At 37.5% G+C, this 27,426-nt stretch overlaps 2 protein-coding genes across 3 annotated transcripts; one reads left to right on the top strand and one right to left on the bottom strand.

Moving 5' to 3' along the window:
* Positions 1-1,268: 1,268 nt before the first annotated feature.
* Positions 1,269-4,919, bottom strand: LOC133534717 (DDB1- and CUL4-associated factor 13). The gene is made up of 5 exons (XM_061873957.1): positions 4,702-4,919; positions 4,039-4,583; positions 3,222-3,388; positions 2,498-2,798; positions 1,269-1,538 (listed from the first exon to the last, which is right to left on the bottom strand). The coding sequence occupies exons 1-5, from the start codon at positions 4,778-4,780 to the stop codon at positions 1,287-1,289; spliced, it is 1,344 nt and encodes a 447-aa protein (XP_061729941.1). The 5' UTR covers positions 4,781-4,919; the 3' UTR covers positions 1,269-1,286.
* A 1,317-nt stretch (positions 4,920-6,236) lies between these two features.
* LOC133534716 (prolyl 4-hydroxylase subunit alpha-1) lies at positions 6,237-27,009 on the top strand. Of its 2 annotated transcripts, none has more exons than XM_061873954.1 (12): positions 6,237-6,445; positions 11,873-12,078; positions 14,057-14,202; positions 14,312-14,468; positions 14,929-15,110; positions 15,574-15,713; positions 16,193-16,317; positions 16,821-16,974; positions 17,790-18,014; positions 18,724-18,783; positions 20,940-21,105; positions 24,090-27,009. In XM_061873954.1, exons 2-12 carry the CDS (start codon positions 11,891-11,893, stop codon positions 24,206-24,208), a joined length of 1,662 nt encoding a protein of 553 aa, XP_061729938.1. In that variant the 5' UTR covers positions 6,237-6,445; positions 11,873-11,890; the 3' UTR covers positions 24,209-27,009. The 2 variants fall into 2 exon arrangements, with proteins under 2 accessions (XP_061729938.1, XP_061729939.1); XM_061873955.1 differs by lacking the exon at positions 6,237-6,445 and adding an exon at positions 7,890-8,253.
* Positions 27,010-27,426: the final 417 nt, after the last annotated feature.

Below are 27,426 nucleotides of genomic sequence, written 5' to 3'. Positions count from 1 at the left end.
AAAGTATACACGAGGGCATACATTCTTTACGCGCCCGGCCCGGCTGGTCAGCGACACCTCGTAACTCATGAGGCCCTAGTACTTGCTCCTTGTTAAATTCAATTTTTAAACAGTTTCTTGATTTTGGCCACAGTAGCCTATGAAGATAAACAAGCAACGCTAAGCGGTCTTCGTAGTCTATATGTTGCTATGTTAAGGGTGTCATATGCGCGTTTCTGACTTATAAAGCAATTGTGTCTACTGTTTGAAGCTGTTTTAATTTTGATTTTGTTAGGTTGGTAGCCATTAATCGCAGTAACGTTGGAGCGATTTTAAAGCACAAGTGCTGTTATGAGGAATAGACAATATAAACTTTTCTTCAAACCTACATATGTAGTCTGTTCGGAAAGAGAAGAGTCGTGGAATGTATTGGGCCCCATACATTCCACGACTCTTTCCGCACAGACTATTAGTAAGTATTATGTATGTTATTATATTAGTTTTCTTGTATGTAAATGACAGCTAATGGTAGAGGAAAAGAAAAAGTGTTATTATATTTTCATCACACTTGCTCGAAAAAGTTCTTATTCCATGCAGATGTACTGAAGGACAAAGGCCTATTTTGTTCCCGCGGGAGTTATGGATTGTGATAAAAAGGCTATAACTCCCTAGGGAGTTATAGCTTATTATTTAATTATGTCACTTTTTCATACAAACCAAGTAGCACAAAATATTTTTACATAATTATTAATCGTGGCTGAATGCCGAAATACAAAATGGCGGACGAATGTTTGATATGTCACCGTATTTAAGAATTATTTCGTTTAAAATTTAGTTTTTTCTTCGCAAGTGTGATGGAAAACATTGTGTGTAATTCCGAGGGTAAGAATATTGCAAACTCGGGTCTTTAATTCCCTCCAGCCTGCGGCTGTCGGGAATAATCACCCTTGTATCCATAATTTCACTTACCCCCCTCGTTGCACAATGTACTATTTTTGTTCTGTTCAGAGTACCTAGTGTATTTATTTGGATCTCAATATCAATATACCTATTTTATAAGCCCCAGGCACACGATCACATTTGACCATGATGGTGAAGCAGTCTATTCATGAGATTCTTGTATCACAATGTACTACAGTACATATGGCTCTGTAACCCCTCGTGCGGCAAAAGACACCTCTCACCCTAAACTTTGAGTTTGAAAAATACTATAGACAGTAGATCTTCTGTATCTGTATGGACTTTTTGTAATAGTACCTATTCTGTGATCTAATTGAAACTAAAGAATCTGAAAGTCATACAGCATTTTATTCATCCTCTTTAACAATGTGCTTCTTGCGTTCTGGCACATGAGGAACAGTCCCCAGCTTGCTGTGCGCGCGGCGGTTGGCCTCCTTCCTCTTGCCCTTCTCCCTGATAGTCTTGATCTCCTTCTGCGCGTTGAGTATGTGCTTCGGAACGTGCCTGTGGCGGGCTATACGCCTGATTTGAGGGTGATTGGCGAATTTCTCTTTCAGAGCTTCCGAGTAGTTCAGGGCGGTACGTTCGCGTGGTTTCAACTGTAATTGAAAATAATAATGAAATAAAACCGGCCAAGAGAATGTCGGGCCACGCTCAGTGTAGGGTTCCGTAGTTACTCTTCCGTCACAATAAGCTAAACTGGAGCTTAAAGTATAGTAAATTGTTAACCAAGGGATGAAACGGTACCTTTCACCTGAGTTAAACAAATAGGCAAATTTGCATAATCAGTACCTAATTAAAATAAGTCTTTTTACTATGAAGGGAAAACTTTATGCGATAACTCAAAAACAGCTAAACTGATCATGTCCGCTATAGTTTTCATTTAATGTCTTTCTTAAGCTCTATATCCACGATTTTTTTCATATTTTTTGGACCTATGGTTCAAAAGTTAGAGGGGGGGGGGACACATTTTTTTTCTTCTTTCGGAGCGATTATCTCCGAATATATTCACTTTATCAAAAAATATTTCTCGAAAACCCTTATTAGTTTTGAAAAACCTTTCCAACGATACCCCACACTCTAGGGTTGAAGCGAAAAAAAATTTCACCCCCACTTTACGTGTAGGGGAGGTACCCTAAAAAAATTAAATTTTTAGATTTTATTGTACGACTTTGTCGGCTTTATTGATTTATATACGACCACGACCACGATATAACGACCACGGAGCAAAGCCTCGGACAGACAGACAGACGGACATGGCGAAACTATAAGGGTTCCGTTTTATGCCATTTGGCTACGGAACCCTAAAAATGGACGTAGCTAAGCAAAAATAATCCATCCTCAAAAGAATGTCATTCCAATGAATTAATTTTGCTTTTCGACATAGGTATACCTAGTTTAAATTTAACTGATAGATTTCTTCACGTAAAGTGGTATAGGCCTAATACTACAAGTGTAAATTGTATTCATCTAAACTGAATCAGCGGTTGAAGCTTAGCTATTTAACAGATTGACACAGCTACATTTGCATTTGAAATTATTAGTAGGGATTACTTACAACACCAAGCTTTTCTGAAGCTCTAGCTTTCCACATCCTTATATTCATTTCATCTGATCCAGTGAGGACATATTTGTCATCCAAGGACCACTTTACACAAGTCAGTCTCTGCATTCTCTTAGTGTGATATACGTCTCTTGAGTGACCCTTCAGACTTTCAAATATCCTCACAGTTTTGTCATAACTGCCCGCAACAAATTCCCTGCCTGTCGGAGAATAGTCGACATCTACTACTGCGGAGGTATGGTCCATGTGGACGTTTATGGGTTGTTTTAGTTTTCTGATGTCAAATGTGTACAAACTGAAAGAATATTATTATTAATTATGGTAATCCTAACCTAATTGACCAGTCTATGATAGCCATTACATTGACCAGTCTTCAGAACCATTTGCACTATAATGATTTGATGTAGTGGTGTCAAGTACCGTGAGCTGCGAATTTGCATGGGGAAATTATGAATGATTTCATTGATAGTCGCCATGCACTTTTACAGCTAACATTGACAAATTATAAAGTGAATCAGTAGAAATAAGTTGTAAGTATACCTTACTAATAATATGGATTTATTTTATACATAATTTGATGCACTAATTAAAAGCTATTCTGCAATAATAATTAATGAACAGTAGTTTATGAAATACAAAATGTATGCATGACATGATGATGTATGTATGAAATACATAGACAGAAAAAGTATTATAAAAATTATGGGCATTTGCTTACTTATAATCTTCATTGGCGACAGTGAATATGAAGGCTTCCATGGGGTTCCAGGAGAGTGCATTAGGTCGCAGCTCCATCACCACCCTCCTCAGAGGCCCGGTTTCACGGCAGTCATACAAAATTACACTCCGGTCACTAGCACATGATGCTAAAATGTTTGTTTCTACCTGAAATATATCAATATAGATTGCTTGACATTGTTGTGCAAAATGCCAGCAGGCCTTTTATGGAATCTTTACATGTTATTTGTTTTACAAGGGGGCAAAGTTGTTGTTTAACCCCTTATGCAAATATTGATAACCGGGAGATGAGAAAGATTTCGAAATTGAAACATGCGTGTAGCAAGTGATTCAAAAACTGGAACCTTGATTGTGGCAAGTCATGAAAGTTATACAAACTTTGCTACCGAGTGGAACAACATTTTTTACCACACCAATGTGAGGATAATATTAACTGTAAAACATTACAAATCATAGTCAAATAAACACTATTAAGTATTTATCATTCAAAATCATATTTTGAAGTGAATTCTATCAGCCAATTGGAGGAAACAACTCAAAATTTCCATCAGATTACTTTGCCACTCTTATGGATAAAATGCAACTTTTTCATCGGTGTTTGAAGGATAAAGAGAGCCTTTATGAGGTGTTGTATGGTTAAATTTTTTAGTACATAATTATAGAGCAGAAACAATCACAAAAAATACATTATGTAACCATAAATTCGTTCAGGATCCTTATACAAACAAAATGTTTAACTAAAATCAACAAGGGTTGCCAAAAATCATACTTTGTGTCTGCTGTTGTACATAGCTTACCTGGTTAAATGCAACATGATGAAGACTATCCACCCCCCATTTGAAAATTTTTATAGGCTCATTTCTGGTATTCTCCCATAGTTGACAATGCTCTCCGCATGTTGCAAATATGGGCTTATGTCTGTGATGAGTAATTCCCGAAACAACTGAAGCACTCAAAAGTGTGTTGATAGGATCTTCATCATCCTCACCCAGGACTTCTGTTTTCCATGTCTTTATAGTTTTATCATCGCCAACACTAGTAAAAGTTGTACCCTTTGGAGTGTAGCAAATACTTCTAACCCAACCTTCATGAGCAATAAAATTTCTTGTACATTTTCTAGTAGCCAAGTCCCAAACTCTTATTTCTCCGTCAAACGCGCCACTGGCCAGTACCGCGAGCCTACTGGGATGTTTGGCCATGCAAGATACTCCATCTCTATGACCGTCAAGGCTCCCTATAAAGGGTTTGGCAAATACTCTCTCTAGCTTTACAGCGTTCAATGCTCGAACGTACTCACGTGGTGCTTCTAGCGGATGTAATGCAGGATCATAATTTCTTGGTACTGCAAGTAATTTATTAAAATTTTAATTAATTACAGAAAACGTATTTACATCAAACATTATCTTGCTGTCCACATAACATAACCTCCAAAAATAATAAACATCATAGTTAATTCTTACATTTATGGATATCTCTTTTAGTAGCTCGAAGGTAATCTTCGGGGTTTCGGCTAATAACTTTTATCTTAACTTTCGACATATTATCAATATCTGCACAATTATTTAACTAAAAAAATAGAATTATTTTAAATCTGCAAACAATACGCCATGCTTTTCAATGAACTGTCAAGTGTCATTTTCAATACTATCATAGTTTTTTTTTTTACAATTATGGCTTGGATGCGAGTCCTTTAAACCAAGTCTTGTTTTGTACTATCCATAGATACTATTTTGAGAGTTTTGACAGACGCACTTATAGTGCTAACGGACGGGCGAACCGGACTGCGACCACAGCAGACCATAGTCAGCTTATCTCTTTCTCGCTTTAACTCATAACTGCGTCCTTAATAGACATACGGCTTATCACTAGGTTTGCCATAATTATTTCGAACTGATACGGGACAATGTGGTAGTAAAGGCACCGGGGGGGGGGGGGGGGGGGATGGTTGCAAATACATAATGAACTTTGTTGTTATGTCTCTGAGTACTTACATAGGAAAAAAGTGGTTACACAGAGATGATTGTGACTATTTCTCTAGGTATTCTACAGCGGTATCGATATACGGGACAGATGCAAATACGGGACGTATAGCAATCCTACTTATCACTCAGTGGCAAAGTAATGGCTCCTCTACGCGATGTCCCAGCGCAGGGCAGTCCAAGTCCAAGGGACGCATTTATGCGTTAGAGGGAGTAAGTAATATTGCTTTCTCATTCCACCGCATAGCTGCGTCCCTTAGACTGGCCTACGCGGGCCATCGTGTAGAGGATCCCTAATACCTGTTGATACCGACCAAGCTAAGTTGGCAAGGATTTTGATAGCCCAGCCTGTGTAAGTTTTAAGTAAGCCCCATAATTTCATAGATGTTTGACGTTTAAAATAACACTTGCGCTGTAGGGGCTATCAAAATCAATGCTAACTTATCTTGGTCTGACTTCTAGAACGTGACACGCATGGTGACAAATGATAAAGAGTCGGCCATATTAGCCCTACAGCTATGGCAGCATGGTTCCATTTTTATCACTTGTCACTATGTTCGTCACTTTCACGCTTACATACTTGTTAGAACGTGACAGGCATGGTGACAAATGATAAAGAGCCGACCATCTTAGCCCTACTGGCCAAACTATATCTATAGCCGTCAAAAAAGTTTGTTAGTAAAAAAAGGGCGCAAATATAAAAAATTCTGGCGGGAGATGGCGCAGGATCGAGACAACTGGCGTGTACTCGTGTCGGAGGCCAAGACTCATTTTGGGTAGCTGCGCCATTAAGTAGTAGTAGTAGTAGTAGTATAAAAAATTCTATGGGACAATAACCCTTCGCGCATATTTTTTTTAATTTGCCGCTTTTTCCTACTGACGGAAATGGCTTGACACACTATTAAATCCTTAAAATCACTTGTCATTTGTTGCTAGGTCTATAGAAGCCTTAACGGTTATCTGGTAGTGTATTGTTTGGCTGCACATTGAGGACTCTACTACAACTGTCACAACTGTCAATAGGACAAGAAAAACGAATATTTCAGTGAAAAAAGATCAGTGAATGAATTATCGTCATCTGTAGTATACGTACATCGACACTTTGTATTTTTATATTATCGTGATCTACTTTAATAACTAGACGACGACAATCCTCTGTTCAATACTCAATTAAAGTTAACTGAGAAAACGCAGCGGGTTGTTATGGCATTTTAGTTTTATTCAGGTAAGTTCACCGAATAATATAAGCTTGTTAGACAAATCCCGGGTAATAGTGACCTCCTTCCGTCAATAATCCAGTCAAGATAAACGTAGACAGAGAAGTTAAGCTCGTACATCATTTTAACGAAAGTCTCCAAAAGAATAGGTTCTTAGGTAGTCCTTGTCGTTTAACACATCACACATTTTTATGTTCGTAATTTTCGTGTCATCAATTTAGTTAAAATAAATTTGGCGATATAATTTTGAATTAAGGTTCGAAAACTAAAACAGCTTGAAATTACTTCAAACTACTAACTTATTTTAACTCATCTCACTCTCAGTAAACCAAAGTATTATTATTATACTCTATATAACGAAAACTCTCTATAGCATCAAAAAAATATCCAGTCCCTTGTGTGTCACTATAGTTTACACTGTATAGGTATATGTGTAATTTATTTTTATCACATTCATGTTTTCATTGAATCTCTGAATTCTTGATCTGTGTGGTAATCGGTAAACACACAAATTATGTTATCACATATTGTAAAACAAATTGCTGAAGGTAAAGCTGCTCAAGGTATGGCATGTGGGTGGATGTCAATGTACTTAACACACTAAACACAACTTTAGTTGTGGGCTGTGATATGTTTTCGTTGGAATAAGCATACCTTGTTATTTGCTTTTGCCTAAAGATGTATATTTTCTTGCCAAATAGTTTCTATATAAAGAGCTCCTTTATTTGATGGGCTTAAAATTGCTTAACTGAAAACTTAGAGCTGTTGCTCAATCCAGGGAACAATATAAAATATTTTGATTAATGTTTTGATTTAAATTTAGTATGTAGATGTAGGATTAATATGTCTACATACACAAGATGATGTATCAATGTATCATGCTTGAAATTTTGATGTAATTTCCAAATTTCTTTGTGTATACTGCATACAAAATATGCACTGTTCAAGGCCCTTTTTAACATGGCAGTAAGGAATTTTGTGATTGTACTGCTACTCATTGCGGATGCAGAAATAAATGCTGTATACTCTATCAATAATGTACCATCAGGTTCAAATTTGCATGGACAATTTATGAATGACATGCACATTGAAACCCTACTGTACCTACCTACCTTCTACAATATTATGGATTATTGATGTTAATTAGTTCAAATTGCCCCTCCCCTCCCCTCCTCTGCGGTGGGAGTTTATCTCCATCCATTTAAATGTATTTATTTACAATTAAGTACTCAATTATTCAAAAACCTTTATTCCGGGCGCAACAACTTACGGGCGTTATGTCATCTGATTTATAAAGTTTAACTTTTCGTACTGTCGCGCACATATCACAGTAGCAGGAAGACCATTCCAGAAAAATCCCGATCGTAAACATAATTACGGCGCACGCCGGCGCCGCGTCAGCACCGCCGCGACCAATACGCTGCAGACACTTGCCTACGGACCCGTTCCATAGCGTTCCGCTCTTCTATATAGATACAGTAATTATTAATATTTACACGAGTTACGACATTTATAAACATTTCTGATAAGGTCATCGGCTCGCAGCTAGCTTCTGGGCGGTAGTCGTTTGTTCGTTGACCCGCACTCCCGCCGCCGCCGCCGGTCAAATGCGGAAACAAATATTTACGTTACATCTGTGTTTAGAACTTAACGGAGCTTTCAAGCTGTGTCGGAGGAAGTAATGAGAAACTACGTACTTAGTGAACAGTTTCGTAGTGTAGGAGAGTGGTAAAATACTGATTGTTTTGACCTGATTCAGTGCTAGCTATTATTATAGCAGCTATTACGAAAAACAAGGAAACCAACAAAACGAAAGGTAAACGTATACGCATAATATGCTTGCAGTATAAACAAATTTTTAAATAAATATATTTATTTAAGATAAAAAGAAGATTGCTACCCAGGTTAATAGAAAATATATATATATATATATATATATATATATATATTCTATTAGCCTGGGTAGCAATCTTCTTTTTATCTTAGTTGACACGAAAAAGTATCAAACTTCAGACATCGTCCCACAACGAAAATAAAATAGAAAAATAAATCATCTTGTATCATGTATGGAGGATCCAAATTTTGAAAGTGCAGTTGGGACACAAGCGACCCCTAAAATGTATTTAATTTTTTTTATAAATCATTACTTTTGTGGTTTTGTTTTGATTTTTTATTAAGCGAGTGCCCCATAGAAAAATATACCTTCGGCGAAATAAGGACCATCCTAACATGGTATATGTTCTCTGGTTCTAAGATCATAAGAATCCTCTTATCCTCTCGCCGCCCAGATTTCAAAACTTGCCAAGATGAACGCAATTTTGATTTGTCAAAATAAAGATTCAAATTAGAATGGAATGGGAGACATTTTTATAGGTCACAGGACGGCTAGAGGATATGGTCTAAAAAACAGGGAAAAAAGGGTAAGCCGTAGGCAGATCATTAAGATGCAGTAGGTTCAGAAAACGGAGTTTTATAAAAGTAGTAGCGCTTTTTTGGATCACAATGCGGCTGCCATCAATTTTATTAGTAATTTTGAGGCCTTTCTCGAGGGATTGTATCGATTACTTTTTTTAAACGTACAAAAAATTCAAATGAAAAAACATGATATCCGCGGTCCCGGGCAACGCACTTTCATCTCGAAAGAAGCTTATTGGGCCTTAACTATAATATATGTTGTTTTACTACCTAACGTCGTTATAGCTCTTCATTTTATTCATGACATCATCCAAAAGTAACTGTGTCGCCTCGTACTTAAGATAGGTAGGTACTTATCTACCATCAGTACACCCACACTTACGCAAATCCTCTTTCGAGAAAAACATGAGTGCTGCGTTTGGCAATTTGTTGTAATGATTCTACATAGCATAAAGCTACACTACAGCAGACTCTGAAAGTGCATCTGCTACAATCATTCCAGTGGGGACGCCGACAACGATTCTTCATTGAATGATTGATAACGAGAGTAGGTATACGAGGAGGGCGTATGCATAACGTGTCACGTATATTACATGTTATATCATCTAGAATAAATGACGATGTTACGCGATTTAGTTAGTTTTGGCGAGTTCTGTAAGTACCCCTAGTGTAAATTTATTCGATAGCGTGACGTACGCGTTTGCGTTAAATTACGAACGAACGTAAATATCGTCAGGAAGCGTGCTTTGGCAATTTCAGGAGCTTTAGAACACGGAAAGCATCATCTCCAAAGAGCCGACAGACACTCGAATGTAAAGCAGCATTTTTTCACTTTATGCAAATGCTTTCTAAATCTGGCGCTGTAAGGTATAGTCTACGCTATTAATCGATTTTTGCCTCAGTCAGTCTGTATTCCGCGGGTCAGATGATCAGATCGTATACCTATCACTATCACATACGCATTTAAAACGAAAGCACGTACATCTACCACAAACCTCAAGTTACATTTGACATTTGTGTTTTGTGTATTGACCAATTGATAATTAAATACCTATCTACTCAAAACTATTAACCTCATCTTGCATAACTCGTCAAGTCGTCATCACTCACTCTTTTATATTTATATTCCTACTAAATTAATTAACACCCACATTTTTTTTAAACCCACATTTATTAAGCACACATTCAATTATAAAACTATCAAAGTAGGTAGGTACATTATTCCCAAAGTGACCTCTTTACGGTACACGGCAAGCTTTTTACGGACCTCGAAGCTTGTTATCTTAAAAAGTTGTAAAAACATATAACGTAACCGAAGATCTTATTTGAATAAGTTCGCCATGTGCTTGTTAAGCTATTGAACTACATAGATGGGGATCGGGCAATTTTCAAGCCTATTGCTCTTGGTCCTTTTCTCGGCATCGTAGTAAATAAACAATTTTTTATACAATAATTCCAGTTGAACCTTGCAAATTACCGGTGCATCATGCGTATTAATGCGGTTGCGGATATGCTGTGGCGGTACAAAAGCCATGCACAACGTACCGTGACATACCTACAGTCAACGCCCTGTCCGTTCACATTGCAAAGAATTCAAAAACCTTACGTTTCCTTGATTTGACCGGTTTGTCCAAAAAACGGTACCTTCTTTCCGAATTATTCAAATGACCCCAGTCCAGTCCGATTAAATAAAGTCGCACATTTTAAACACGAGATATTCGGTATCTCACCGAATGAAATTAGGTAGGTATAGGTATGCAAACTATAAGAAAGAAGAATGGTACCTATTAATATATTGTACGAGAGAAACATGAGACTGGTTGATTTGATCATAAGTTGTTTCTAGGTATCTACCTTCCGTTAAAAATGAGCAATGACCGTGTTTTTTCCACACATGGAGGTTTTTGTTGGTTTACAGATATGTTCCATTGTTTCATTCATAATTAGACGATAAAATGCAAAGATGCTTCCTTGAAATAAAATAATGAATCATATATTATTTAAATCCATTCTACTATACGTAACTTAATTAATTATCCTTATCCGTATATAAAAACTTGTATATGCATTATGCAAATCAATGGAAATATGTTAAGTATGTTTTCAAGGCATCTTCTACAAAGGCTTTTTGCATTTTGAACATAGTTTCACCGGGTGACCCCAAACACACCAATGTTCTTCAGTTTAAGAGGAAATACCAGCTGAGCCTCTTTTCAGATTTGAAAATTTCATTACGTTGCAAGTCGCGTCGCGCTGACGGTGGCGGCTCCTACAATTAGTACGATAAGGACAATTACAGCTTAGTCGAAAAACCCTGCGTAAAAATCTCAGAAAACGAGGTTTCGTTCTCGACATTTTCCTTCGTAACAAAATTTTGGGAACGGAATGAGGAAGAAATTATATGTGTCTGACCGTTTTGATTGTTGCGTTTATTGTTGCCGATTTATATGCTAGGCGTGTCTATACGGCCCATTTATTGGCCGTTTTAAGCGCTGTTTGAAGTAACCTAGTTCTTATAAAAACCACAAAATAAAAAAGCAAGACGTACAGACACATGAACTCATAAAAAAAAAAATTATTCTAGAGCTAAAATCCAGAGAGGAAAATGTTGAGAGCGTTTGTATGGAAAAAATACCACTAATGTTTCCTTTTAAGATGAGATATTTATCAGATAAGCTAAAGAATTTGTGCATTTCTACTACTTAGCTCTTAAATTAGCATTTTGGAAATATTGGCTCCGGCTTTTTAGTGGTGTAGGTATAGTTCCGTGGCAAAATGCCGGGACAACGCGAGGAAGAAGAGGGCATAGTTCCACGAATTGGCACGGCGGCGTTGGAAAAAATGACGGAAAAGTCCGACTCCGTACAAGGTGATGGACGGAGAGAAAGAGATTTAGAACTGTCAATTAATTATAACGCCCATGATTACGTCTTCAACTTCCATAGGTACTGATGGTTATAATCCGATATGGAACCCAGGCTGCACGTAATAAATTATGCACAACATAATGTTTCTTTCAGATTCACAGCACGACAAAAATGGTTTCTAAAATCTCGCACATAGCATGCCTAAGCTTCTTCCTGCTGCACCTAGAGTCATGGACCCACGCGGAACTGTTCACTGCCATAGCTGAGATGGAGCCGCTGCTACAGACGCACAAGAGGATCATTGATGACTTAGACCATTATATTATTATGGAAGAGGAAAGAATAGCTGTATTGAAAAGGTAAGTTCAACTTTGTACAGCTCGCTACAAACCACGCCTGCATACAAATGGATCTATTCCTTAACATGAACCGAGCTATGTTCATAAATTACCACGTGGGGTGGGGGTGTGTCCAATTTTCATGTTTTAAAATTTAAACTGCTTACGAAATGGCCTCTGTCGTACGTATTCAATTAAGCAAATACGAATTGAGTACCTAATATAAATAAATGTTGGACATTTCTACACAAATTGACCCACAGTAAAAGCTCAACCTCTACGAAATTGACCTCTACGATTTTATGACGTTTAAATTACACTTGCACAGTCTGGTCTATCGAAATCGCTGCCAACTTAGCTTGGTGTAACTCTACTAATACCCCTACGGTGTCAAGTAAATCACCAAATAGGTCAATCAAATTTGATAAAAAAAGCGTGAGGATTTAATTCCTAGCAAGCTGCATAAATTTGGGAGCCTTGGCAGATAGATTTTTCCTTGGGTTGCCAAACCACTCCATGTATAATATTATTATAGAAGGAACCCGCCATCAATTACAATGGCATCACTAACAAGGTTTCGTGGATCGGACACTTGTGAAAAGGCGTTTTCGGATTTTAACATGATCATACTAAAAATAAAGAAATTTAAAATGACGGCCATTTTTACAACATTGGTTGTAAAAATGGGTAAGTACCTCTCAGATCCTTCGATACCAATTTTCATTATGATTAGAAGAAATGTTCCGTCGGACATACCGTTTTTGAGCTTAAAGCAAAAACATGAAAAAGAGTAAAATAATTTGCACACCTCCTGGGATTGCGCAAACTCGGATTACACGCATTATCAAAAAAATCTAATTTACTTAATTAGTTTAAAATATTATTTACTATATATATTTCGTATATATTTATAAGTATTACTTCACACATACACTCATAATGTTGTGTTCCTGGTCATCCATCAGAGGGGACTTATGCTTGTTTGCCACCGACGTAGTATAAAAAAACCACAGAAAAAATCACATAGCAAAAAATATGAATTCTCTCTGGAATCTTTTGTCAAAAACGAATAAGATATTTTTTTTCTTTTCGGAATATGCCGTAGGTACCGTATGTACATACATATATTTAAACAGATAATAAATAATTTTATTCCCTAAAATACACACACAGAAAGCTAGCTGTTTCTTTGTGTGTATTCAAGGGAATAAAATTACTCTTTTGACTGTTATTCTGACTTGACTGTCTACGAATTACAAGGTTAAACAGAAAGTTCGCCGGGGCGCACGCGGTCGAATGCTGATAGCGACCCTGCAGCATCCCATCTAAGGCGGAGCCGGCATTCGTTGGTGGTTTTAGACGGTAGTCCTCTACTGGTTAGTCCGTCATCACCCCTGGTTTCCCCCGGACTAGCTGGCATGCGTAAACGCATTTCCCCAATGAATAGAAAGTTAAATTTGAAACCTAATTTGATGTTTCTTGTTAGGTAAAATTTGTCAATTCATAAATAATCGCACGAATGTTTCATATTGTCCGGCGACGAGACCCATCGTTTGTTACTTATTGAATTTAATGTACTCGGTCTCGGAGCAACGCTCTATAATTTGAATATCAATCTAAATGGTTTAGACACTGTATCGCCTGTCCTCAATTATGCATAGTGACTTGTGATCCTATTTTTTTTTAAAGTAAGCAATTAAATCGGTATAAGAAGACTCATTTTATAAAAAACAAAACGAATTTTTGCTGAACGATGAAAACAGGCTAAATAGTAATGTACTGCTGTATTCATCCAGATCTGAAAAATGCGCCATTTGCGAATTGCTCCCGTAACGCACGCGCACTGCTTATCATACTAAGTATAATATACATCACGCGAAAGTTAGCGGTCCCTTCCGGAATGGTGCAATATCGGCGCATTTGCCAGATTTGGACACACCTAGATCGATTGATTGAGATAATACAATGATGATATAAACTCATAACACCCTTTTTCTAGGCACTTGGACCTGTACAAACTAGAACATGAAAAAGCTATGGAAGATATTCCCAACTATTTGGGAAATCCTATCAACGCATTTACATTGATTAAAAGACTGACTACGGAATTAGATGATATAGAAGATAGTATAAAAATTGGCACAGGTTGGTACTAATCTTTTTTTTTTAGGTGTTCAACCATGTAGACCATGAAACAGAACCATGGATGTATTTGCCTTTAAAGGAGCTAAACACAATCTTCTATCGATTGCAGAATACATAAAGAACATTACGATGAACCACGCGGACGTGAAGTACCCCACGCTAGAAGACTTGGCGGGAGCGGCACAGGCCCTTACGAGATTACAGACCACGTACCACTTAAGCGTTCACGAACTCGCCCAGGGCGTACTCAACGGAGTGAAGTACAGGTAAATTTTCATTATTGAATACATACAGAACATATCGGATGCTAAAGGACTTGAGGGGCATGACCGCTTACGCACTTAGACTCTGACTGTGACCACGCTAACTTGGTAGTAATAATGCATACATGTCCCTTTAAGCTCCATATATGACGAAGCACGGAATACACCATCGTGGAACTTCATTGTGTTCTAACCCTTAAATCCATAGCGGTAACGTATCAAATGGTATAGGGGTTATATAGGTTACCTACCCACGACCTCTCCTTCAGAGGAAGGATTTTCCTGCCTAACAGTTTACTAAAATGTGCGTGGCCTTATTGTGGTCCCTTATAATACGCCAAGGTACGGGTAATTAAAAATAAATAAAACTAATTTATGACTGTTTAAGTTTCAATTGTGTTATACCTAGATACAATAATTGGGTTTACATGAAAGTTTAGTCAACAATGGTCTTATTCCGCAGCTCCCCCATGTCGGCCGCGGACTGCTACGAGCTCATGCGAGCGCTGTACAACATGAAGGACTACGAGAACGCACTGGCGTGGGCCATGGAGGCGCTTAGCAAACTGCGTGAGGAGACCGTCTCGCACTCCTTCACGGAGATAGAGCTGCTCGAGTACATCAGCTTCTCGCATTACCTGAAGGGTGAGTCAACTGTCAATATTACAAGTACAACATGACTAAGAGATAACTGGCGTGAACCATGGAGGCGCTCAGCAAACTGCCTGAGGAGACCGTTTCGCACTCCTTCACGGAGATAGAGCTGTTTAAGTACATCAGCTTCTCACATTACTTGGAGGGTGAGTCTGTAAATGAAGGTTGTTATCAGTTATAATCAAATTATTAGCTAGAGATAATTATTAGATCGGCAAATAAAATTAAAACTAAGCTAATTGCTCTGCATTCCTTAGTTTACCTTACCATTATACTAATAATGAATATTGGAGAAATAATTTATAACAGCAGCTTATAGGGTATGTAGGTTTCTAAGAACAGGTATGTTTTATCTTAGGCTCGGTCATCACTTTTCATTATCGTTTTTAAACTTGACAATGAGGATACCGTCACAAACGTCTCTTAAATGTGTGCTTTTTTTTTCAAATTACAGGAGACGTAAAGACTGCCCTGGAATGGACGGAAAAACTGCTTGCCTTAGATCCCGAACATCCGCGGGCGCGGGGCAATGTACCGCACTTCAAGAAATCTATCGCCGAGCAGGACAAGGCTACACGGAGGAGGCAGCGAGGGGTTAGTGGATCACAACAAATTATACTTACACAACAACAACAAATAACACAACAAAGACAAAGTGGTATTTACATCATTCGAAGGCATAAACACCGACAATATTGACCGAAAAAAGGCGTTTTTGCTTACAAATGTAAAAATAAAACTTGCAATGTTTGTATGATAAATAGGTAGGCATAGTCAGCAGCAGAAGTTGCTAAGCTGGTGAGATATTCAAAATTAACTGAACAGGTATTTTTCTTAAGAACATCAGAACGTCATCAGGTCAGTTTGAACACCTCACTCATACACTTCCCTACCTACCTATAGTACCTATAGTACGTCTGCTTGTTCGAAAATGTTTTTTTCAAAATTTCCCGATTTTCCTTTCATCCATTAAAAGTTATACGCCTCATACGTTAAATCTAATAAAGTAATCCTACTGTTAAAAAATATCCCTCCATATCTTCTGTTATCATATATTGTATCCGTTGCGACAGGAAACCGGGGAAGAGCCGTCGAAACCCGAGGTGTCCGACGAGATGAGAGATTACGCCATTGAAAGAAAAAAATATGAGGCATTGTGCCGCGGCGAGATGGACATCTCCAGTGACATTGCTAAAAGGTACTACTGATCAGATTTCAGACTATTTTCCCTGTCCCAATTCTGCTATATAGTGCCGCACAAAATCTAAATTATCAATAATGCGTCACATCTAGTTATTTATCCGCTGTTTCTCCTTTTTATAGCGGTGAATTGCAAAAAAATGTACGTAGTAGACTGTTTTCACTGCGTTACCCATATAACCATATCAATTATATTGTATCGTATCCTATGTATTATAAGTATTTTCAGTGCAGGTGTAGTTTAAGATAAGATTTTTAGTTAAATATTTTTTTTACCAACTAGACTTTTGTTACTTAAGTATTATTTTATAATATTATCGGAAACAACCGGTAAGAAAGTCGCAATATATGCAACCCATGCAACCCATCTAATTTATATTAATTTATGATGAGTGTGACTCACCACCTTTGGCACAAATCAAAACTTTTTTCAAACCTATTTATTAGATTTAAATTTCAAATGTGAAATGCTGTTGACAGCCGTAACCATTGTATTTCCAGACTGAAGTGCCGTTACTTGACAGAGAATCATCCTTTCCTGCGGCTTGCGCCGTTTAAGGTGGAGCAGGTGTACATCAGCCCGGACGTGTACGTCTTCCACGATGTCATCAGCGACGACGAGATCCAGCACATCCAGGACATGGCCATGCCGAGGGTAAGTCTCCTCCCATGGAATCTATGGACAAGTTGGAGCAAACTTAGGTTACTTCACGGAGAACTATATTCTTTCCTCCTGCTAACACCGTTTAACCCTTTGAACGCCACGCCTATTGTCTGCAACGCGTCATCGTGAACGTAGTGGCAATGCACGAAGGTTGATATTATTAGGCTGTAGCCATACGCGTCAGTTGATGTCTTTGGCGGTCAAAAGGTTAAGGTGGAGCAGGTGTACATCAGCCTGGACGTGTTCGATGTAATCAGCGACGACGAGATCTAGCTCACCCAGGACATGTCCATGCCCCTCGTCATCATGGGGGGTATCTGTGGGCAATTGGAGGTAGTTTAGGTTACTTTATTTTGAAGAGTAGAATTGTAAGCCAGTCCAGTGTCCTAGACACATATTTATTGCTTAAAAGTAGGTCCCAAGCTGTTACATAGTGGAAGAAAATACTAATAGAAATCGAGTTAGTTGTATTAACGCTTCGCCTTCCCTGGTTAGATATTTAGTTGTATCAGGTGCTCTGTATTAGCTCTGAAGATAATTCAATGAAGTTGCATAGGAATAGTTGGGAGATATTATTTTATACAATACAAATATATTATTATCAGCAATTTGCTGATAAATCCAAACCTTAATCAGTCAAGAACAAGAACTAGTAACGCCTCGTATTCCGCCACTATTTTCTTATATCACATAATAAGTGTCGACGAGATATTTTCATTTGTTTTTTATCTCGTGACTCTTGTGAGCTAAAGAATAAATCGAGAAGCAACGTGGTCTCGTGGCCTAAGAATACGTCACGCCCCCAGTTCAAGCGCGCCGTGGTGCACGACCCGAAGACGGGCGAGCTGGTGCCGGCGCACTACCGCATCAGCAAGGCGGCCTGGCTGCGCGACGCCGAGGCGGCCGCCGTGGCGCGCCTGTCGCGCCGCGTGCGCCTGTTGACCGGCCTCGACGTGGCCTCGGCCGAGGAGCTGCAGGTCGTCAACTACGGCATCGGCGGCCACTACGAGCCGCACTACGACTTCGCGAGGGTACGCCACCATAACTATATCCCATATGTTTAGCCAACGAAACTTGCCGAGTCGCCTAAATAAGGTAAGCGATTGAAATGCTTGATTGTATCACTATTGTTTATAATACTTTTTCTACAAGTCATCTAAAATAATACTGTTCTTTTACTATAAACCGTAAATAATTAATGAAAATCGGTAAGTATCTCAGTAGAAAAATATGTAGTACAAAAGACATTAACGCGCGACTATTTAGTCCCGTCCCGCGCCCATAACTCTTTTCTATGGGAGCGCGGCGGGACGTGATTGCTAACTTTTTTATAGTTGACTACAGCGTACCGAAATGAATATTATAGTTGAGTTGGGAGCCCATACATGAAAAGTACGCAATTATAGTTTCGTATACGAAATCTTACTTCAACCATTACAGTCGACGAGTAGAAAAAGACTATTAAGAGCAGTTGTATCGATCACAATTGTTCGACTGATGAAAGCCAGTCAGCACTGAATTATCTAACTTCCCATACAATAATTTAGCGAATGCTTTAGTGGTGACAGGCCGTTTAGTGAAAGTTATTTCACAATATACATTACGATTGAAGAATTCTAATTGTATTTATTTCAATTCGAAAACCATATAAACTACCAATTGTTGAACATTAAATCTTTCCATTATAATAACTGCACTCGCAGGTATACATAGTAGCTTAATCATAATTTTTATTTACAGAAATATGAAAACGCTTTCAACCACTTCGACGGCAACAGAATTGCTACAGTGCTGTTTTATGTAAGTAGATGGATTACTTATATTTCAAAATATAATCATATATTTTCAAACTTTAAGTTATGCGCAAAGAAATATGAAAAATTACATAATTTATTTTATCTACACACATATCATAAACCCTCTATGATGCCTTCAAAATCCGTAAATAATGGCCAACATTACGATAAACTGTTTTGTTACAACAAATTTCTTATCTGTGATAATGTTGTTATTGTTTCATAACTACATCAAAACCGATTTGGTTATGCATTCAAATTTGGAACATCTCTGAAAAAAAAAGTTATTCGATTTGACCTCTATTCTAATATCAGTCGAGATGCCTTTTTGTTCGAAATGAAATGTTAATTGCATACAATTTTGACATATCTCGCATGTTAGTTTGTATCGAATGATACGGAAATAGGCCCCCGACTCTAGTTTGTCTCTGAATTAAAAAAAAACTACATGCGTGAAAAAAGCTTTTATTTACCGCCATTTGACGTACAGTTTACCTTTTAGTTAGTTTTAAGTATAAATTGAATATGTTTTGTTATTTTTAAGGTAACTATAGTAAAAGTTTCGTGTAAAATAAGCGATAAAATTATTTCGGTGACGCCACCACATATCCGCGAGTTCCGCCAAGAGAGCAACGATTTGGCAACGATACTCCAACGGAGGTTGTAATTTGGGTTAGTGAATATTTCATAGAAAGTTTATAATATGTGTGTAGATATAACACTCGTGCATACCCACAATCGTGTACGTGCATTAAGCCCTTTATTATGTAGCAGTCACATAAACTACTATTAAAATTAGCCAATAGAATGAATGTGAACTCAGTCGACAGCAAATTGTTCATGAACAATGCGTTAGTATTAAAACAATAGTTACGTATTCGCTATGTGCACGACTCTCACGCAACCTAGCATCCGCTAATTTAGGGGAAAACGTCAATTCACTACATTTTATAAAACTACTGAACGGATTTTCATAGGACTTTCATCTATCAATAGAGTGATTCTTGAGGAAGGTTTAGGTATATAACTTGCTAGGGTTTTGGGTAAATTGGTTGAAATATGAGGATGTTGTCGGAAAAAAAATGCGCTGGCTAGGAGCTTCGAATCGAAAACGTTGCCTAATCCGTTTGAGCTATAACAACACAATGTATGGTGGGGTTGTCTCTCTTTCATAGGGGTACAACAAAGTCCGCGATGATGAATGTCTATCTTTTAAGGATAACTTCTAGAACGTCTTAACTTTAGAAAAAGATCACAAAATATGTGCTATTTGCAAAGCTATTTAATAATATCAAATATGTTACTTATACTAAGCATTTCATACAGATTACAATGGTCCCTTACACCATACAATTTAAATGAATATTTCAGGAGTATATGTGTTCCATTTCGAGCCATATAACTTGTACGAAATGTTAAAGACACTATCCTTGGTTAGTTCCAATTTTCACCACCGCATGCGCTGCAATCGCTTTACTTACCCCCACTATGCATTTCGCACGTAGCATATACGTATCTAATTAAAATGAACACTTTTGCTCACATACTAGAACAGTAACTTAGTAGAACTGATGTGTGACCTTGAGTTGTGGTAAATAGACTACCCAATAGGCGGGTCCATACAGAGCGAGCATACGCGCGAGGCAATTACCTCGCGCTTAAAACGGCCAGTGTAGACATGCCTCGGTATAGGCGGCGTGCGCGTTTTCCTCGCCCGAGCGCGACCTTGGCCGAGCCGCTCGGCGTCGGTTTTTGGCATGCTCAAAGGCGCCTCCGATGTTTGCCATGCGCCAGTGTAGACGTGTTTGTTGATGGTGCGCGTGGCTATTTTGTTCGTACTTACGTTAAAAGTTGTCAAAACCTATATAATATTGGAAAATAATAATAATAACGAGTTGTCGTGTCCTTATTTTCTTCCTCATTTTCTTTTGAATTGCTTTAAAAAGCAAAATAAAAGAAACGCAAGCCACTGCAGTCATTACATTCGGCGCCATTTTGAACAGCTGACTGAGGGATGCCATCTTGCCGAGCAAATTGGCTCGGGTGACGCAAACGTACTGAGGCAAAAGTTACACGAGCACGCGGCCGCGCGACGAAACTTCCTCGCGAGGCTGCTCGCTCTGTGTGGACCCTAAGTAAATAATTTGCTTTTTATGACAGATGTCGGAGGTGGCGCAAGGGGGCGCGACGGTGTTCACGGAGCTAGGCCTGAGCGTGTTCCCGAAGAAGAACGCGGCGCTGTTCTGGCTCAACCTGCACCCCTCCGGCGAGGGCGACATGGCCACGCGCCACGCCGCCTGCCCCGTGCTGCGCGGCTCCAAGTGGGGTGAGTACTCACAGGGCGGACATGTCCGTGTTCTTTGCAAAACGCTGAAAAATCTCGGAAATCATAGAAAGCAATAAAAAATAATTTTGAAAATGGAAAATGTTGATTCGTATACAAAAATGTGAGAAGGTTTCGAAAAACTTCCATGTGGAAATTATGCAATTTCGGAAACTAATAAAGTCGATTGTGGCTTTGGTAATTTCGGTCCAGGTTAATGCTTTGTGCTATAACTTAATCTGACAATTATTTGCGCGAATTTTTTTAATCTGACGGTTACAATCAGAATACCAGAAAATTCATTTGTAGTTTTACATGTATGTAAAATGTATAATTGTTGGTGCAATAAAGAATATTTACTTACTTACTTACTTACCAGGTTTCGAAATTGTCCACAAATGGCCAAAATGACCATATCCACAACGAACTATTTTTTTAACCCTTAAGCCCTCCACCAACTACTAATAGCTCAAGAAAATTAACCCGAATATGGGCAATCAGAGGAAATAATTCGTGTAGTCCTGTAAATTGGTACAATTATACCTTGTGGTGTCCAGATGAACATACTAAAAGTCCTCGAGGGTGAGGGTGAGGGTGGGTGAGGGTGAGGGTGTGGGTGGGTGAGGGTGAGGGAGGGGAGGGTGGTGGGGGTTGTGCTGACGGTGTAGGGGGGCTTGAAGGTACCTTTTTCAGATTTTTGCTCTTATCTCGAATATCTTTATGAATAGCATTATAATTACTTTGGACAAAAGTTTTACCATAAAATTTCCTGCAAATTTGGCTGTTTACTTTTACTCTACGATCAATACTTTAAGAGCTACAGAGTGTTTAAGTTAACAGAGAGACAAAAATTAGACGATTCAAGAAAACGTCGTTTTTAGGGTTCCGTAGCCAAATGGCAAAAAACGGAACCCTTATAGATTCGTCATGTCCGTCTGTCTGTCCGATTCTGTCACAGCCACTTTTTTCCGAAACTATAAAAGCTATACTGTTCAAACTTGGTAAGTAGATGTATTCTATGAACCGCATTATGATGTTCACACAAAAATAGAAAAAAAACAATAAATTTTGGGGGTTCCCCATACTTAGAACTGAAACTCAAAAAATCTTTTTTCATCAAACCCATACGTGTGGGGTATCTATGGATAGCTCTTCAAAAATGATATTTAGGTTTCTAATATCATTTTTTTCTAAACCGAATAGTTTGCGCGAGAGACACTTCCAAAGTGAAAAAATGTGTGTCCCCCCCCCCTGTAACTTCTAAAATAACAGAATGAAAAATCTAAAAAAAATATATGATATACATTGCCATGCAAACTTCCACCGAAAATTGGTTCGAACGAGATCTAGTAAGTAGTTTTTTTTAATACGTCATAAAAATAAAATAAAATAAATTTTTTCATCAAACCCATACGTGTGGGGTATCTATGGATAGGTCTTCAAAAATGATATTTAGGTTTCTAATATCATTTTTTTCTAAACTGAATAGTTTGCGCGAGAGACACTTCCAAAGTGAAAAAATGTGTGTCCCCCCCCCTGTAACTTCTAAAATAACAGAATGAAAAATCTAAAAAAAATATATGATATACATTGCCATGCAAACTTCCACCGAAAATTGGTTCGAACGAGATCTAGTAAGTAGTTTTTTTTTAATACGTCATAAAAATTAAAAAAAAAAAATTTTTTTCATCAAACCCATACGTGTGGGGTATCTATGGATAGGTCTTCAAAAATGATATTTAGGTTTCTAATATCATTTTTTTCTAAACTGAATAGTTTGCGCGAGAGACACTTCCAAAGTGAAAAAATGTGTCCCCCCCCCCCCCTGTAACTTCTAAAATAACAGAATGAAAAATCTAAAAAAAATATATGATATACATTACCATGCAAACTTCCACCGAAAATTGGTTTGAACGAGATCTAGTGAATAGTTTTTTTTTAATACATCAATAAATTAAAAAAAAAATTTTTTCATCAAACCCATACGTGTGGGGTATCTATGGATAGGTCTTCAAAAATGATATTTAGGTTCCTAACATGTGTGTCCAAAGTGGTAAAATGTTGAACAAGATCTAGCAAGTAGATTTTTTTTTAATACGTCTTAAATGGTACGGAACCCTTCATGCGCGAGTCCGACTCGCACTTGGCCGCTTTTTTCGTAAGTGTTCATCATATCTCAAATTTTTAGTTTAGATAAAGGAAGCTTAGCCACCTGCTGACCAAATATAAAAAAAAACGGCCAAGAGCATGTCGGGTCATGCTCAGTATAGGGTTCCGTAGTTATCCGTCCGTCAAAATAGACTTTTTGTAGAAACTCGAAAACGGCTAGACCGATCAGGTTGGCTACAACTTTCCTTGAAAGTCTGTACTATATTTTTTGAACCCATTCTTCAGAAGTTAGGGGAAGTAGAGGGGGAAACATATTATTTTTTCTTTCAGTGCGATTATTTCCACAAATATTACGTTTATCAAAAAATGGTTAATGAATACTCTACTATCCAACGACACCCCACACTATAGGGTTGAACCGAAAAAAAATCATCCCCACTTTTGGAGTAGGGGAGCCGCCCTAAAAAAAAATCTTCTAGTTTTATTTTACGATGTTGTCAGCGTTTTTAGGGTTCCATAGTCAACTAAGAACCTTTATATTTTCGCCATATCTATCTGTCCGTCCGTGGCTTTTCTTCATGATCGTTAGTGCTAGAGAGCTGAAATTTAGCACGATTTATATATAAATCAGTTAACCCCAACAAAGTCGTAGGAAATTTTATATTAAAACTTTTGTCCGAAGTAATTATAATGCTTTGCTATGATTTGTACATATATTCAAGATATGAGCAAAAATGGTACCTTCACACCCCAATCTTCAAAACTACACGCATTAATTCTCCTGAATTTATTCATTTTCTTGAGCTATAACTACACATTTAGCATCGCCGACTCCCCAGCTATAAGTAAAATGTATGTATAATGTGTATTTTCCATAGTGTGCAACAAGTGGCTTCACCAGGGCGGGCAGGAGCTGCTCAAGCCCTGCAGCCTGGACTACCAACAAGAAGGCATCCAGAGGAAGATCCCGCGCGCGGTGCCCAAGACGTCTAGGTAGGGTGTTGATGGCTGATAGATATCAAACAAACATCCATTGATCGTGTTACATGGTTATGTGTATCTAAAGTATAAGACAAATTCGTGTATCGGATCTGATAGTTAATGGAAATAGCGCTGTACGCGATGCGATAACCCTGGTTGTATGGAGGGTAGAGGTAAGGAGAACACTTTCTGTGTATGAAAGTGTCCGTCAAAAGGAGTAATAGGTGGCGCCACATTAGCAAGAGGTTAAACTTCCGCTTTTAAATGCGCACTTATAATTATTATGAATAAAAAATTATGTTCAAGTAAATTTGTTTATTAATTAAGAAAATTATAAAAGTAAATCTTTAAAAATATACTTTACTATTGGTATTATATATATTTATTGGGGATTTATATATTGGGGTGATTATATATATTGGGGTGTCACCTTCATATAATTTATAACGTACAAACGGCAAATCTCGTGTTGAATTTTTTTATTGAAATGACACCTTTCAGCATACCAATATAACTTGAAAATTACTATAGTTGATATTGAAATTTTCAATTCGGTACACTTCACTCCGCCAATAACGGGCTAAGGTCATTTCATACCATCTTGCTATTCCAGCGCCACTCTGGAGAGATTTGAGTTCCCCCATTTAAGAGTGTTCTAATTTTTTCAACCCCCCCCCCCCCCCCCCATACCTGATTGTCAAATGTTGACGTTTGACAATTCAACTACCACAACACATGACGCCATACAAAGCCATCTTCTTTACCTGTCAACATCCTTTTCACGATATTTTCTTGCACTTTATACATCTTAATTATTATAATCAATGGATGGATCGATATAAAACAAATGAACTGAATTCAAATCCTAGCAATAGTTAGGTTATATTAATAGTAAACAAATTTATAAAACGTACATTTATACGTTTATTAAATCTAATTAGTAACCGGTTAGTTTTATATTGAGTTGAAGCAACCGATAACGATTAAAAGTCAATAAAATGAACAAATAGAATTATTTAAAATAGTGTAACATTAATTGTGATTATATGTTTAATATTTACATAATAAACGATGCGACAACTAGTGAAACGCCGCTATGAAGTCAATGCTGGGGGTTATGAATTGACCCCTATATTTACGAAGCTAAGACCTACCGTTTAACCGATAGCGTTAGTGTCATATATATAAGGGTCAATTCATAACTGTCCAGATTTACTTCTTAGCTGCGTTTTACTATAAGTGCCAGTGGAATGCAAGTACAAAGGTTTTCGGTTCGTCACTCACTTTGATACAAACACTGGAATATAACGAAGGTGAATTGATTGATTCTTAGTAGGCTATTGTTTATTTACAATTAAGCCACATTTTCATTTATTATACATCTTCCTTACTATTGGCAAGTCGCTTGGATTAAACACTTAAGCCCTTATATACTTGATTAGTATTTTTCAATGAAGAATCTCGCAATATATTAATAAGACTATTATTAGGACTAATGCTAGAACTATAAATTATGGCCAGTTATATTTTCTTGCCCCATATTTTATTTAACCATGACACTAATACAACATAATATATCTAAGTACTTATAGGTAGCATAATTCATGTATAACAGTGGCAGGGCGTCCATAGAACTCGCACCACCGGCTTGCCTATTCTGGCCAAATACTTCGGCTTTTCTAATGGGTATGTTTGACGCGCCGCCACTGATATGTCCATTATTTAATTAGCAAGCCAGCAGCAGTTTCCAAATATAACGCAAAGTAAGAGGCTGTATCTGGGCAATACGTACAGCGATAGCGAAATAATTACTGTTTCCAGCTTGTATCGACTTTCACTAGAAAGAAAATGGTGTGTTTACCGAGTGGGTTTTATAAACGGAGCACTGAGGGCAGCTACCCAATCCCTACCTACCTTCATAATTGTATGAATGAGAAACATTTTGTTTAATTTGTGGCTTTTCTAGTGCCCTAACCTAGGTTGCTCTCTAAGAAGCTTATCCTAGATAGAAGTGGAATGGATTGGCACCAAAATAAAATTTACGATTATGTTGATGACTGTACATCTTTTCCAAAATATGTAAATGCCAATTTTTTTTAGTTAGGGAAGATCTAAGACCATTCTCGTTTAGCATCACGGGATCTGGTAGCTGCCTTTAGTGCCACATTTAGAAATGCCATCCGGTATATACATGTCGGTGATAATAAAATCGTGATAACATGTTTTTACCTTAGCTTATAAGCTATCAAGTAAACGTTTATTATTGTACATTTTCATGTACAATACCATGCCATACAAAATGCATTTTTTTTCCAAATCAGCTAATATAATCAGCTGCAAAGATAGTTGACTCCTCTATATACAGACTTCTATGTAAGTATCTCTGCGGGTGACATTTTACAAACGCTACAAACGTAGAAACGAACAATCCGTTAAACTATAGACATATAACGTAAAGCCTTAGGTCAGCTCTGAGAAGTCAAACCTAGCCTTTGTAGATTGTCATGGAACATGAAACATTTCAGCAGTTTTTTATGAAATAATCAACAAACTCCTTTTTATACAGTGTACAAAACTACTAATATTAGAAGTATTTTCTGTAGTACAATTTCATTACAATTATGTAATATATTACTTGTTTAATTGTAGCCCAGTGAATGATCTTGTGGAAACATTATGTTTTATTTTATTATGTATTTCATGATTCTAGATCGCTTTATGCAATTTTATAAAGAACTTTTTAGTTTATTTAAGTATATTTTTTCTTTTATTTTTACATTCAACTGTGGTAACATAATACAACAATTATAAAAAACATTACGTGGTTTTCTTTTAAACACTGAATATTCAATAAACATGAATATTCAAAATATTTGGAATAATTTAGGATATAAGCAAGCACCTAGTCCAATAGATGTTCCCCATAGTTTCCTTTATTAATTTACTTTCATCTTACAATTAAAATTTGTTACATAAAACTAGAAAGGTTGAAATGACGTGGCTTCTATTCCAGCATTATGAATATTCTTTCTTCTTTCATTGTAAGGCGGAGAGCAATTTAAGACAACAAAAACGTTACATATAGAATTATACGTATACTGTACATAACATTCCTGTTGTTTATACATTACCCTAATGCTTGTGACTCGTCGGTTCGCTGGGTTCGGTCGCGTTCGGTGGCAGTGAGAATATTTCAGAACAAACAAAGTAAGTACATGCATATATCAACTTTAG

The sequence above is a fragment of the Cydia pomonella genome, chromosome 2 (genome assembly GCF_033807575.1).
Source record: "Cydia pomonella isolate Wapato2018A chromosome 2, ilCydPomo1, whole genome shotgun sequence".
Classification (NCBI taxonomy): domain Eukaryota; kingdom Metazoa; phylum Arthropoda; class Insecta; order Lepidoptera; family Tortricidae; genus Cydia; species Cydia pomonella.
The sequence above is the reverse complement of the archived record's forward strand: the minus strand, read 5'-3'. Positions and strand labels throughout refer to the sequence as shown.

Bases quoted from the DNA above. Each gene is read 5' to 3' on its own strand.
- LOC133534716 (XM_061873954.1), top strand. From the start codon at position 11,891: ATGGTTTCTAAAATCTCGCACATAGCATGCCTAAGCTTCTTCCTGCTG. The intron at 12,079-14,056 runs GTAAGTTCAACT...CCCTTTTTCTAG, and splicing joins AGAATAGCTGTATTGAAAAG to GCACTTGGACCTGTACAAAC. The intron at 16,975-17,789 runs GTAAGTCTCCTC...TCACGCCCCCAG, and splicing joins AGGACATGGCCATGCCGAGG to TTCAAGCGCGCCGTGGTGCA.
- LOC133534717 (XM_061873957.1), bottom strand. From the start codon at position 4,780: ATGTCGAAAGTTAAGATAAAAGTTATTAGCCGAAACCCCGAAGATTAC. The intron at 3,389-4,038 runs GTAAGCTATGTA...GATATATTTCAG, and splicing joins ATCATGTTGCATTTAACCAG to GTAGAAACAAACATTTTAGC. The intron at 1,539-2,497 runs GTAAGTAATCCC...TTTCAATTACAG, and splicing joins CTTCAGAAAAGCTTGGTGTT to TTGAAACCACGCGAACGTAC.